Source organism: Scaptodrosophila lebanonensis, unplaced genomic scaffold, assembly GCF_003285725.1.
Source record: "Scaptodrosophila lebanonensis strain 11010-0011.00,11010-0021.00 unplaced genomic scaffold, SlebRS2 tig00000024-arrow-pilon, whole genome shotgun sequence".
Taxonomy (NCBI): Eukaryota; Metazoa; Arthropoda; class Insecta; order Diptera; family Drosophilidae; genus Scaptodrosophila; species Scaptodrosophila lebanonensis.
The window spans coordinates 14430965-14444968 of record NW_022060538.1 but is presented as its reverse complement, the minus strand read 5'-3'; the positions used below and the strand labels follow the sequence as shown (position 1 = coordinate 14444968).

At 43.7% G+C, this 14004-nt stretch overlaps 2 protein-coding genes across 2 annotated transcripts; one reads left to right on the top strand and one right to left on the bottom strand.

The window, feature by feature from the left end:
• The first annotated feature begins 822 nt into the window (after positions 1-822).
• On the top strand, positions 823-9054 carry LOC115620335. Its single transcript, XM_030513532.1, has 5 exons — positions 823-976; positions 4024-5090; positions 5159-5588; positions 5999-7645; positions 7718-9054. Exons 1-5 carry the CDS (start codon positions 865-867, stop codon positions 9052-9054), a joined length of 4593 nt encoding a protein of 1530 aa, XP_030369392.1. The 5' UTR covers positions 823-864.
• A 177-nt stretch (positions 9055-9231) lies between these two features.
• Positions 9232-13279, bottom strand: LOC115620660 (G-protein-signaling modulator 2). The gene is made up of 2 exons (XM_030514011.1): positions 11787-13279; positions 9232-11632 (listed from the first exon to the last, which is right to left on the bottom strand). Exons 1-2 carry the CDS (start codon positions 13050-13052, stop codon positions 10922-10924), a joined length of 1977 nt encoding a protein of 658 aa, XP_030369871.1. The 5' UTR covers positions 13053-13279; the 3' UTR covers positions 9232-10921.
• Between the last annotated feature and the right edge of the window lie 725 nt (positions 13280-14004).

Here is a 14004-nt window from a genome sequence, read left to right as displayed (position 1 = left end):
ACACATAAAATGCTTCAGGTATGCTGTTTTATGAATAGGTCCTTTCAAATATTAAATTTTGGTAAAATTACACATGTATCTTAAACTTGAGGTTACTTTAAGCGCCTAAGCGCTAAGCTGAATAAATTTGTTTCCTTTTAAAACGGTATTTAAGGCAGGAAATTGGACGCAAAAAAACTCTACTATTCCCTTATTATTTTATTTCTTTTAGTTATATGAACCTATGCATTTCTTTTTTAATATTAGTTATACAGACTCTGTTAGATATCAATAATATAATAAGTTTCGGTCACCCTACAAGTATGTCTGTTGTCAAAAAATGTACAACAATGTTTGTTTACAAAATTAGCATCAAAACTAGATAGCTAACAGAAATGACTGATCAGGATACTTTCATATAATTGAGTGTCAATCAAATAATGGAAATATTTACTTAAAACAATATGTTCCCATATCAGCATATAAGTTTAATTGGGAAGTACTTATAATATATAATAAATTAACAATGGAATTGTTTTAAGAATAAAATCGGATTAGTTGAACATTCCTGTATGGAAAATATTTAATAACCCTACTCTTTAACTCAAATTTTCAAACTTCAATTTCAATGGCATTTCTTTGAACTCATTATGCGAAATATATTTAATTAAGATATTTACCGTTTAATACTACCACTATGTCAAAAAATCAATTTTTTAATTTATTTATTCCACAGTGAGCTTGAATTTTAAATTTTAACTCGAGAAGAAATTTACAAAATATACATTACTCATGTGCAAACATTTATTTATATCTCTATCTCTCTTTGCAGCGACCGAAAACTCCAAAGCGCGACAGGAAATTTGTTGATGCCAGAGCCTGAATATGGCGCACTATGATCAACGTTGGCTGAAATTGTTTTCGGGCACAGTATTGTTGTTGTTGGTATTGCTGCCTGGGCTGCTGCTCGACGGTGTTGCAGCAAAACGTGCGAATGGTGAGTAATGATGATGATCGTAATGATGAAGAAGGGAGGCTGCAACATGAGTGGCACAAGCACACGCACATTCACACGCACATGCCAAGTGTCGTTGACTTCTTGTGGCCCAAAACGAACGCACACAAACAAACACACATACGAGTACACATTGGTGAAATCTGTCTTGTGGCGCGTATTTTTGGAACCATATTCTTCAAGTCAACGAACTTGGCGAGATATGTGGAACAACTGCAAGTCCAAAAATATATATGTATGTGTATACGTATATATTGGCGGCATGCAATGCTCAAACCGTAATTAGCGTGAGTGTGGCTCCATTCGATTTTAATTGCAAGCCTTCGCACGCTGTCGAAATTTGGCCACAAATGGGAACAAATTCGTGTGTAGAACGAGAATTATGAGGCGCTAAAAATAAAGCAACTAGGCACAGCAAGAGAAGTCATTAAAAAACGCTTAGCCATGGGCAAAATAAAAGACTAGCTGCACGAACTTGGATCGAACTTGAGGCACCACAGGCACGCCAAAAGCCGTTAAACACATGCATGTATCTGTGTATATGCTCGTATGTATATGTAAAGCAAATGCATGCAACAACGTATCAAAAGAAACCCCATCAACTTCAAACTCAACTCAACTCAACGCAAACTCCAACTGCGACACTGTGTCAGTCGGTCACAGCCGCCGCCTCCATTTCTTGCCCCCGCTCATGTACTCGGCTAGAAGTTGTGCACCCAACCTATGAGCCGTGTCTTCGTGCAGCTTTGATTTCGTTTTCGTTACGGTTTTGCGTGCTGTTGTTGTTACAGCAAAACGAAAGACTTAAGCGACAAACTTGATTTCGCTTGCCTAGAAACGTGCTGCGGTTGTTATTGTTGCCAGCAATGTTGTTTTTTTTTTTTTTATTATTATTGTTGCCGCTGGTGCTGTTGCTGCCACTGTTTTGTTATTGCTAGCACCACTCATTATTTTCATTATTGGCCGCCTTAATTGGTTTTATGCCCGACTCTTGACTTGACAAGAAACTTTTGTTTTTGTTTCATTCATAAATTAATGCTGCTGCTGCTACTTTTGCTATTGCTATTACTGTTACTGTCGCTGCTGTTATTTTCTGAAAACCGAAAGCCATTTTCATTTGACCAAAAATTTATGGTCTGCACATAAAAACTTTCATTTAATTTCTAGCGAAAAGGAGATAAATAAACAAACAAAAACAGACATCGAACATTATTGTAGTAAGTAAAAAAGTCTCTTTTCGTGTGTCGTGTGTATTTTAAAAGCCGAAATTGAAGCGGATGTGATTGCACAGCTGTGACGTTGTCATGCTGGTGCGTCACACATGTGTCGTAGTCCGCGCTCAAATACTATAAGGTCAAATGATTAATCTTCGAAATTAACGCCAAACTGTCAAGCTTTTTCCACAAAATTGGGACGAACACTTCATTAATTTCGACCATGTCTAATGAATTGGTCAATTGCATAAGTTGATGCCCAGCTAATGTGCGTATCGAAAGTGCATTAAAACTGCATTACGTCGTAGAGACTGGTAGGTCTTGTTGTCTGCTGTCTGTTGACCAGCAAACATCAACGAAAGGCAGAGGCCGTTAAAAAGCTGACGAAGCGCAATGAGCGCGTCGCTCGTTTTGCGAAATCAAAAATTGCCTTTATAATTAGAGATGGCCACGTGATATATACTCGTACATATATACATATACAATATCGTTAAAGCTGTATTAATATAATAACATTGAACAAAGACTAATATTAGCATTAAAATCTAATCTAACAAATGAAAGTAGAAATGCAGAATTTTCTACCAATTACATATTTTGGGTGAAAATATTTTATCAATAATTATAAAGTGGAAGTGGAACAGCTTAAACCTCAAAGGCAAATCAATTCATACTTTCTTAAATTACACAAATATTTTAGTAAAAACTATACCATAAAGGCAAAGCGTTTATTATTGTCATTCTATATATCATATATGTATATTCTTGAGGGGATTGAACAGTCTATCTCTATGAACGCAATGATCTTTGGAGAAAGGGCAGTTGGTCTCCAATGTGGGTATGCAAGTACTTTAAATTTCGGAAAAGGACAAGCCATTGAGTGAAAGACATCAACCTTTCTCTTTCTTATTTCCAATTTAAACTTTAAATTGATATTAAGTATTGCAGATATTTTAATAAACTAGATTGTTTATATACACCCAGATGGGGTTCATTTACTGGATTGGTATGACAAGACAGGTCGATAAAGCAATCCTCTCGGCTATATAAACGCAAAGATGTAAATAAGTGAGATCTAGAATTCTTAAAGTGTGATAAGTCCTTATGCACAGCCCATCCGCTTTTGCTGATTTTTCATAACTCCCGTAATTCTTGAAACTGTTTGTCCTTTTTTGACAACTAAATTCATCCGAGAGCTTGTTTGAATATAGAACGCTGAACGTTCAGGATTAAGACTTTCTTCCCAATCTGATGGCTTACTGCCTAGTGCTCACGCTTTAATCACGCGCTCATCTTTATACATATCTACTTGAAAGAGGGGCTGGGGGGAGGCCTGGCGCTGTTACGTAATCAGCGATGCATGAAGTGTGTAGTTTAGACAATGAGCACGACTAATGGGACAGAATGTAGCAGAGAGGAGCACCAATTCAAAATGGCACGCCAACCTAAGTCAAATTGCGCATACGCCGCGTACGCCAACGAAACACAATTCGCATGCAAAGCGCGCAATCGGCCAAACTTGCTGGCTGACTGGCCCTGAGACGAGCCCGTTCGCATGGTCATCAGCGAGCAGCAAACACAGTCATAAAAATAACAACAATGTCCGGCCATTTGTGTTTATTTTAATTTCAATTTGTTAGCGTTATTTTTTATGAAATTCGCGCACGTTTCGAAAAGTGAAATTGACGTAGCTCTGAGGTCTATAATTTACTATACGAGCAGTGTGTGGGTTTTTTCTTCATCACCTGCAGTTGAATAACATGAAAGTATGTCACCTTTCTAACCTCTCTCCCTCTCTATGTCTCTCTTGAACAGCAAATCTCACAGCCTGTCAGCATCTGCGACGTTCGGAGACGCGCAGATCGAAGGCTCTGCAAAATTCGAAATCGATTCGCATTCCACGTTGTAACAAAGGTGGAGAGTTTGAGCCAATTCAGTGTAGCAATGAACGCGCCGGGGAGGATTGCTGGTGCATTGATGAGTATGGTGTGGAGTTGCCTGGAACAAGGAGAACAAATCGTACGGCTGTAATCTGTGAGGAGCCCAAGCACTGTACCGCTTCAGCTTGCCGCATGTTTTGCCCATCGGGCTTTGCACGAGATGCCGAGACAGGCTGCTCGGTTTGTCGCTGTCGTGACCCTTGCGATGGTCTGGAGTGTCCACGCGGCCAGTCCTGCCAGCTACAGGATGTCAATTGCAAATCGGAGCCGTGTCCACCAATACCCACTTGCAAGAAAGCGCGCTCGCTAGCCAATTATTGCCCTGCTGGTCTTCCGCTGGCCATCGACGATAGCGTGCGTCCATTTTTGTGTGGCCTCGAGGCGGGCAAGCCCCAATGTCCCCCACTCTACCAGTGCATGATCGAGTCTGGCAATGACTATGGCGTGTGTTGTCCCAGTGCATTGACTTTCCAGAAGCCTGGGCTTTGCCCGGCACCTGATAAGGCCGAGTACAGCGAACGCACGGGCTACATGTGCGGCACGCCCTGCAGTCACGATCTGGAGTGCCGGAATATGGAGAAGTGCTGCCACACCAAGGGCTGTCAATTCAACTGCCAGCAGCCAAGCAACGTTACGGGTTGTCATCAGGCACGCGCTCTCGCCGATGTGTTGTCCATAAACGAGCGTGAAGGACGCGGCTACGTGCCTGAGTGCAACGGACCCGGTGGACAGTTCTCACCTAGGCAATGTTCCCGAAACGGTTTGGTCTGCTGGTGCGTTGATCCGCGCACAGGGCATAAAATCAAGGAGACAATGGGTGCGGCCAACAATGTAAACTGCGATGGCTGGGAGAACATGATCAGTCGCTCCTACGCCCGCAGCTTTCACACGGAACAATGCGATACGAACATTTGTGCCGCCGTCTGCGAATATGGCTTTAAAGTGAGTCTCTGCCAAATGATGCACCGCCCACTTCAGTTCTTCATCATTTATTTCCAAACTATTTCCAGAACGATCACAATGGCTGCCCCACCTGCGAATGCTCCGAACCTTGTGAGGGTTTTAAGTGCGCCATTGGCTCACACTGCGAGGTAGCCAGCGATCCTCTTTGCGAGTCCGGCTCAGCGCTATGCGCCTCCTGGCCTGTCTGCAAACCAGATTTGGTCTACTCCAATCCCTGCGATGTGGGCACCCCATTGTCAGACACAGTCACTGGCGAAGTCATGTATTGTTTTGAGGAGCGACAGAGTCGCGCCTTTCAGCCCACTGCATTCTTCGAACCAGAGCCGGAAGTCAAACAGGGTCGTTCTATGAGCAACCGGATTATGTGCCCGGAGCAGTATAAGTGCACCAAACTTCATCGCGAGGCGGAGAGCGTGTGCTGTCCACTGCCGGAGCAGAGCACACCAACAGAAGAGCAGACCACGCGTCAGCAAACAAGTGAGTAGAATGAGAGAATTAGCAGTAACACCACCTTAGCATGATTTCCGATCTATTAGTCAATCGAAATTCGATTCGACGGATTTTTCTGTTCTCTGTACCAGAAGCAGACAAAGGCAGACTAGAATGCCAAATGTATTTCACAGGCAGAAAAAGGAGTTAACATCATACGATCACCATAACTAGATCAATCTATCAAACTAGCTGAATCGTTCGCATGAACAAAAAAAATTGTTAAACCATAACAGCTAGGGACAGCAAACCATACCCAGACCAAGTTTATTACAAACCACATAGGTCCATCTCTGTATCATAATATTCCGATGTTTCAAAATATGATATTAATATTATATATGATATATTTGAAATAATCTATTTGGCCTAATCCCTGTTCTCTTCTCTTTTACCAGTGTGCGAGTACCTGCGGGACTTCTCGGAGCGCATGGAGGGTACGGAGGAGGGTATGCAACTAGCTGTACCTGCGCCCCGCTGCACCGATGATGGTGACTATAAAGAGCGTCAGTGCACTTTGCGCAAGATCCGTGTCACCCGTTCGGAACAGCGAAAAATTCTAGAGGAGAATACTATTCGAAGGATGCGCATGCTGCTGAGCAGCGCTGCTCCAGTTTCACAGCGTACTCGTCGGGATGTGGAGCGTCTAAAGCTCTATCGTGTTGATGACAGTGCACTGAAGGTTGCACTGGCGGCTCCTATAATGGGACGTAGTGCCAAGGTCATTGACATTGGCGCTGAACGGCAGCAGAGTCTGGGACAACTGTTTGAGACGGATTTCAAGAAAGTGGCATCCGCATCCAAGCGACCCACGACTGAAGATGACCTCATCGAAATGGAGGTGGAGGAGTGCTGGTGCGTCGATAGCTTTGGCACAGAAATTCCTCGATCACGTGGCTTTAACGTGACCGACGAAAGTTGCCGGCAGCTGCGCGACGAGGTAGACTGCCTGGATCTCACCTGCCGTATGGGCTGTGAATACGGTTTTGCCCTAGACCCACACACACGCTGTCCGGCCTGTCAATGTCGCGATCCCTGTGAAGGCGTCAGCTGCGGCGACGGAAAGGAATGTCGCATAGTGGACGTTTCTTGTGATGAGGAATACTGCCCACCAGTACCGGCATGCTTACCACGTAAGCCCGGGCAGTGTCCTTACTTGGTGCCACCTGGTCCAGATAACTTGGACGCGAATACCTGTGCATATGAGTGTCGCACGGATACGCACTGTGAGGGCGCTCGACGTTGTTGCTCAAATGGATGTGGCACGCAATGCGTGGAACCGCAGCTGAAGACCGCCTGTCAGCACCTGCAGGCAATACAGATGCATCAAAGCTCTGAGCTTGGAATCCCGGCACGCCAAATGCATATTGCCCAATGTGATCCTCAGACAGGCAAATGGGAGGAGGTCCAGTGTGCTCCCGATGGACGCTGCTGGTGTGTAGATGCGCAGGGTCGCGAACTTGCTGGGTCCCGCGTTAAAGGAAACTCACCAAAATGCTTGGAGAACTCCAGCTATGAATGCCCAAAGCAAAGCTGCAACCTGACCTGTGAGAGCGGCTTCAAAATGGATGCCAATGGCTGTCCGAGCTGTGAGTGTCGTAACTTTTGCGATGAACTGAGCTGCGCCGGGGACGAGGAGTGTCAACTGATCAACGTGGAATGCGTGGATAGTCCTTGTCCAAAGATGCCCATCTGTGTGCCAAGACGTGCTTCGGTCTGTCCCGAAGGTAGTCCGCTGCAGCAGGGGGATCTAGATGTCAGTTGTGGTCCCCATAATGAACACGAAGCATGTCCCACTACGCACTCCTGTCAATTAAATCCAGTTAGCAATAGGGGAGTTTGTTGTACAAAGACCCGCGACGTTTGCTTCGAGTCCATGGATAATGTGTGTGTGGCTAACGAAAAATCTGAACATAATTCAACACGATATCGCTTCAGCCCCAAGGCTAATAAGTGTGTCGCGGTAGCCATCGATGCCGATGCCGCCACTTGTCAAACAAAGAATTTATTCCATAATGAACTGGCCTGCAACTCCGTGTGTCCAGGTGAGTTCTAAACCTTAAACTTTACTGGAAAGTTCATTAATCATTCAACGTTTCTCTTACCCCTCTCTCCAGCACTTACCCAATGTGAACGACTTAAACTTAAGAACGGTCTGGCTGCCCAACGGACGGGCCACTCCTCCGTGTGGTTCCAACCTCGCTGTGATCCTATTACTGGCCACTGGTCCCCAGTGCAATGTTTGGGAAAGCAGCCTGCATTGGTTAACACCAAACGCACTGAGATTATTAGTCGCGCCTTATCTGCTGCACCTGAGGACTCTCTGCCCACTCCGTATGGTGTTTGTTGGTGCGCTGACAAGAAGGGCGCACCACTCAAGGGCACACTCACGCGAGATATTGAGCCCACATGTAACAGTCGTCAGGGGCGAAACCGGAAGAACTTCGATGTGGGAGACCCGCTCATGGAGGAGCTCATACGCCAGATGACACTTCTCAATGATGTGGATGCGGAGCTGTCCAGTGAACTGGACTTCGAGGAAGTGGCATCTGTGCGTATGGTTCCGTCAACGGCCAGCGCGGCCGACACATCGGTGACGGAACGCGTTCTAGAGCTTGCCAACTCGCTGTTGGACTCAAAGCTGAGCGTGCTGGAGGCAGCCCACCTGAAGCCCATGCAACTGAAAACTACACGCTGCCGGGCCTTGGCTGCGACTGCCACTTTCCCAGTTAGTTGCGATGCACAAGGTGCTTTCCGTCCTCTGCAGTGCAACGGACGGTCCTGTTGGTGTGTAGACGCTGCGGGTAATCAATTGGACGCAACCCACATGTTTGGCCAAGGCGACAAGCATTGCAATCATGTGCCGATCGAGTCCGTCGCCGTTGAACTACACATGAGCAACAGCAGTGCGAGGGGAGTGAGGAATGTTTACGACACCATTCGCGATGAACTGCACCAGCTCTTGGGTGATGCGGTAGAGAACCTGCGCGTACAGGAGAACTTCGATGGATCGCTAATCGTGCGCTTCGAACTTCACAATGAGTCCAAGGTGGACATGGCCTTTGCCATTGAGTCGGCCATTGCTGCAGGAGATTTCCAACTAGCCTCCGGACACTTTAAGCCCGACATCACACGCTCGCATTTCGTGCATCGCAGTGCCGTGCCACCAGTGGCTCAGGCCGCAACTGCACAGGACGAACACATTCAGTTGGTGCTGTTCATTATGGCTACCAGCTCGGCTTTTTTGGTCAGTGTCTTCGTGGTCTATGTGATGCTAAAGCGCAATCGTCGCAAGGTGATTCACAATAACTATGCGTATCCCATTTATCCAGCGGGTAAGGGCAGCGGAAGCGGTGGCAGTGGAGACAAGCCTCTGGACTACTCTGCGCCCATCTTTGTGCTAAGCACGGCACCGTCCACTGAACCGGAGAGTCTGAAGCCGGAAAAGGCGTAGACATGCTCGATGTCTTCTGTTCTTGTTGCTAAGTTATATAAATGAATTTGTAAATAGACAGAATACGTTTACAACTAGAATACGCGAGAGGGGGGCACCGACCCCCCACAGATCCAGATATTTATGTAATTCTTTAGGCCCTAAGACGACTAATTTATGAATAAAGCTTTAAAAACGACCAATTAATTGAAAATAGATAAATGCTATTTCATTTTTGTCAGCAAAAACAGTTTTGATTTTAATATCTTGTAATACATTATATTATCAGCGACGACAATTGATTATCATCATAATCATAATCATTATCCATAAACGTACAAGTATGTATATATGTATTAATAAATTTTGGCTTCATTACATGCAACTCAGTTTTTCATTTCCAAACATCGATCGCTTCTCAGTTTCAAAATTTGCGCGCACCTAGGCAAAAAGTTTTGGAGTGTGTGTGTGTGTGTGTTTGTAACAACTATATAGAAAGTTATTTGTATATTCATTTGTATATTTATGTAGTATGTGTATATGTATGCTAATGCTAAGTGCCGCTGGATATAAAGTATCCAAAACGCACGCTGCTAATATCTCAAGAATGTGAGTTGTTTGTATAATTTTGTTCTCAATCAACATTTGCTTAGAGTTATAGATATAATTGGTTTCAATAGAAAATGCAATACTCATAGATACAATTGGAAAGTTTTTGAAAATGCATTTGCGATATTGGCATTCATTGTTCGAGCCTTACATACAAGGTATAAAGAGTTCAACTAATTGTAAGTTTATACACGCAAATAGAAAGCTAAGGTCAGCAAACACTTTATTTTTGGGGAATACCTGAAAAACTACTCAAAACTATTTGTAAATACTAAAGAATACCAATTAATATTCACATATTTCAATAACTCTTCATATTTTTCAGTAATTTTTGAATCACTGGACCTCAGATCTACTTATGAGAAATATGAATCATTAATCTCAAATGTGGTAGCCAATGTTCATTTATTTAGCATAATTATCGACCTGTTTTCAAATGAGAAAATTGAGATTTTTATATATAGATTCTATTATCTCTTCTTATTGAATTGAACTTTCTGGCTGAGCTTCATTCGATCATTCATTCATTCGAGGGGTTTTTAACAAAAATATAAAAATAATTTCCCATGCGAAAAATGTACAAAATTGTATCCTTTTCGAACATAACCATTTTACAAGATAGATACATAATTAGTCAAGGATAAAGAGACAGATGTTTTAGAACACAAAAGTAGCAAAGATTTGCGCGTATAAACTTACATTTGTATAACTTAAAAAAATATCATTTACAAATACAATAATATTAAAATGAACGAAATGTTAGGTGTGTTAGGGCGACAGTAAGTTTAAAAAAGTTTAAGATATTGAGCAAATTGAACTATTGCAGTGAATGTAAACATTTGGCTTAAGCTACTTAACATGCAATTAAAAATGTAATATCTTTAAAATTGGCCTTGGAGACTCAAAAGATATGCGAATATGTGTGCAGAGTCATTTCAAAAAGCATGCGTGCAGATTGTTTAACAACTAAGTGAGTACTGTATTATGTATGCATTGTATACGTGTATGTACTGTATGTATATGAATATGTATATGTATTTGTATATAGTAGCTAGCCAGTGTACGAGTATGCCAGTGAGTGAGTCATTCGGTTTTAGATGACTTGTGAATGCATCCAATGGAAGTTGAGCTGCATAAACTATTTGGTTATGGATTAGTTACTAAAACTTAAGTTAGATTTTACACAAAAATCATTGTTAGCTGCTGGGCAAAGGCCCGGCAATGGCTTATATAAATGGTACGTATAACAAATTGTAAGAGTCAGGCTCTACGCCAGACCTTACTTAGAGGCGTCTCCATTGTTGCTGCCATTGTTGTTGTTATTGTTGTTGTTCCGCTGAAGGTTGTTGAAACCGCCAAAAGGAATGGCTGCACGTTGATCCTCCATGCGACCGCTCTGTACTTTCATGATGAGCGAGAAGAAATCCTCGTCGGGTACGGTTGTGCCGCGACCCGAACGACCGCGGCCACCGCCCACAGCGGCTGCCTCTGGCGCTTGCGGCTGCGGTGCCTCCGCATCCATTGTAACATTTGGTCGTGGCAATTCCGAGCGCTGTTCCTCCAGTCTAGAGCCTTGACAGCGCATAAGCATGTCGAGAAAAGCATCGTCCGGTTGCTGCGTGGTGGTGGCACTCCTTGCCAGCGGCGCATGAGCACCACTGGGAGTGGCCGATGTTGGCGACTTTAGGCCCGGCAAATTGCCGGGATCAGCAAACAGCGAATTCTGCTGCACCAGCGGTTTGCGTGTGGCTCCTGTGGCAACCGCTGCAGCTGCAGGTGCAGCTCCTGTGCGTTGAATTTTAATGGAGCAGCGCTGGTCATCCATGCGCTTGGACTGAGAACGCGAGAGCATTTCGAAAAAGTCATCCTCTTTGGGTTTTGTGTCGCCGCCACCGCCAGCTTTGTGTTTCTTCTCCTCCTGCAAACGCTTGCCGTCGGGAGTTATCTTAATCAGATCCAGCTGTTCCATGCTCTGGCGACGCACGCGAATCTGCGTGAAGTAAAAATTATAGGTGATTTTTGTATAATAATAACTATGTATTAACGAACTTCTTTAATAAAAAAAAATTTGATGGGTTTCGATAATACTTATAAATAATTAAATACAAATTTGGCAAAATTTTAAAGCCCATTATGCTATTTACCATACGTCCTTGTGAGCTTTCCGAGCAGTCTGATTGATGACCGCTGGCCGAATGGTCCGATGCGCTGGAACGATCTTCACCATCGGTGGGCGTCTGCACAGCTTCGGGCAAACCGAGCAGTTTCCTTAAATCGGAAATATTAACGCGTGCTGTGCTCTCGCCCACAGGATCGTGTAGCTCCTTGGCTAGCTGCAGATGCGATTCAGCAAATTGGAGCGCCTTGTCATGATTGCCAATGGCCGAATGGGCATTTCCCAATGACCAGCAGGCACGAGCCTCACCGATTCGATCGCCCAGTTCCTGGGCTATGGCCAAATGTCGATGATGGTATTCAATGGCTGTAGTGAACTCATGGAGCAGCGTATATGTGTTACCCAAACTGTAGCACGATTGCGCCTCTACTTCACGTTCGCCCAACTCGATAGCCAACGCCAGTGTGCGTTTGTAGTGTTCGGCAGCCTCCTCGAACTGGCCAAGAAAGATGTGTGAGTTGCCAAGATTGCTGTTGGCTCGCCGCTCGGCTGCGCGATCCCCAAATTCCCGGGCAATGCGAAGACGCTCCTGATGATGCTCGATGGCGGCCTGGAAATCACCAAGCAAGTAGTATGTGTTGCCCAAATTTCCGCACGCGCGTCCTTGCGCGCCACGGTCGCCCAAATCTCTCATTAGCTTTAGATTCTCCTGATAAAATTCCACTGCTTTTCCCAGAGCCTCCTTCACATCATCACCGAATTTTCCTGGATTTCGCTGCCCCATATGCTTGCCTTTGGCGTGGTAAACATTTCCTAAATTGTAGAGCGCACGACCCTCTGATAATCGGTCTCCCAACTGCCGCGCCAACGTCAGGTGGCGCTCGCAACAGATGGCCGCTTCATCGAACCGGCCCATAACCTTAAGTGTGTTGCCTAGATTTCCCGAAGATTTAGCCTCGCCCAGTTTATCATTCATAGATTTAGCCAATGTTAAGTCGTGCTTGTGGTACTGCATGGCTTTGGTGTAGTCGCCCAAATAGAAGTAGGCGTTGCCCAGCTGTGAGTATATGGCCGAAAGTGTCCGCAAATCATCCGTACCCGCCTGAATGGCTGCCTGAAAAAAGGCGACGCCTGCACGACAATCGCCAGCCTTACAGAGCCGCTCACCCTCCAGCGCCAATTCCAGACACATACTGGATCCGCCATCAGAGCCATGGTGTGAGTTGGAGTCCTGGCCACCACCGCCCACTCCTAATGTGGACACATTTTCAGCTGATGCAGACAACGAAGACATTGCCTTTGTTGCTACTCGGCTACAGTAAAAACGAAGAAAAACTGGGAGTTGTTCGCCTGCGCCGCAGTTTTTCACTCGATTTTAGGCGTAATAAACTTTCACTTTAACCGCAAACTACACACTGTGAGTGTGCATGGAAGTCTCCCCGCAATATTGGATGGTCTTTTGTGAAAACTGCTATAATTACTGACACCTTTCTTTACCGTTTTGCAACCAATTAATTTTTCGTTAATGTCGTTCTGATTCACAATAAATATGTGACCAGACTGATGTACGGAAAATACCAAAGATAATACTAACCAACACTCCAAGACACAAATATTTACAATTGTAATTATTAATTATTTGTTTTGTTGTTTTATTATTTGTAAATGTAAAATTTGCATTATTTGAACCAAATAATTTAATTACAGAAATTTAAATAAAGTGTATTTAAGCTAATAGAGAACTACCTACAAAGAAAATATTACAATTATTTCAATGTAACAATTAATAATAACCATATACATACATATGTGTATTTCATATAGAAATATTATAACAAAGTAGTGGTATTTATATTAATTTATACATACAAGTATGCAAAAAGGATATAATATATGAATTGCTGACCATTAATAAATAATGCAAAGATTTTATCGTAGTAGTATAATAATTAATATGTATGAGTTGACCATATAAAATAACATGATTTCAGATCTGGTTTAAATGATCTCATCTTTTTTTCATAGTTCTTGAAAAATAACTGATGCATGTTGTCTTATATAATATTAGTCAATGTATGTAATTGTGAGACTACTTTCCTTATTTTCGTTATGTTGTTACCCGCACTGAAGTGCTGCAAAACATTTGCCCAACACAATTACCCAACACTGACGGAAAACTGAACGTGTACTGGCCTCCTTAAAGATGGCGTCACTTTCCACGGTCTGAACGAAGGGAGAATATTAAA

What these genes read in the sequence shown, in the direction of transcription:
- LOC115620335 (XM_030513532.1), top strand. Translation starts at nt 865, where the DNA reads ATGGCGCACTATGATCAACGTTGGCTGAAATTGTTTTCGGGCACAGTA. An exon ending in TGCAGCAAAACGTGCGAATG is followed by an intron (nt 977 to 4,023) that starts GTGAGTAATGAT and finishes TCTCTTGAACAG; the next exon opens with CAAATCTCACAGCCTGTCAG. An exon ending in CTGCAACTCCGTGTGTCCAG is followed by an intron (nt 7,646 to 7,717) that starts GTGAGTTCTAAA and finishes CCCTCTCTCCAG; the next exon opens with CACTTACCCAATGTGAACGA.
- LOC115620660 (XM_030514011.1), bottom strand. Translation starts at nt 13,052, where the DNA reads ATGTCTTCGTTGTCTGCATCAGCTGAAAATGTGTCCACATTAGGAGTG. An exon ending in AAAGCTCACAAGGACGTATG is followed by an intron (nt 11,633 to 11,786) that starts GTAAATAGCATA and finishes TACTTCACGCAG; the next exon opens with ATTCGCGTGCGTCGCCAGAG.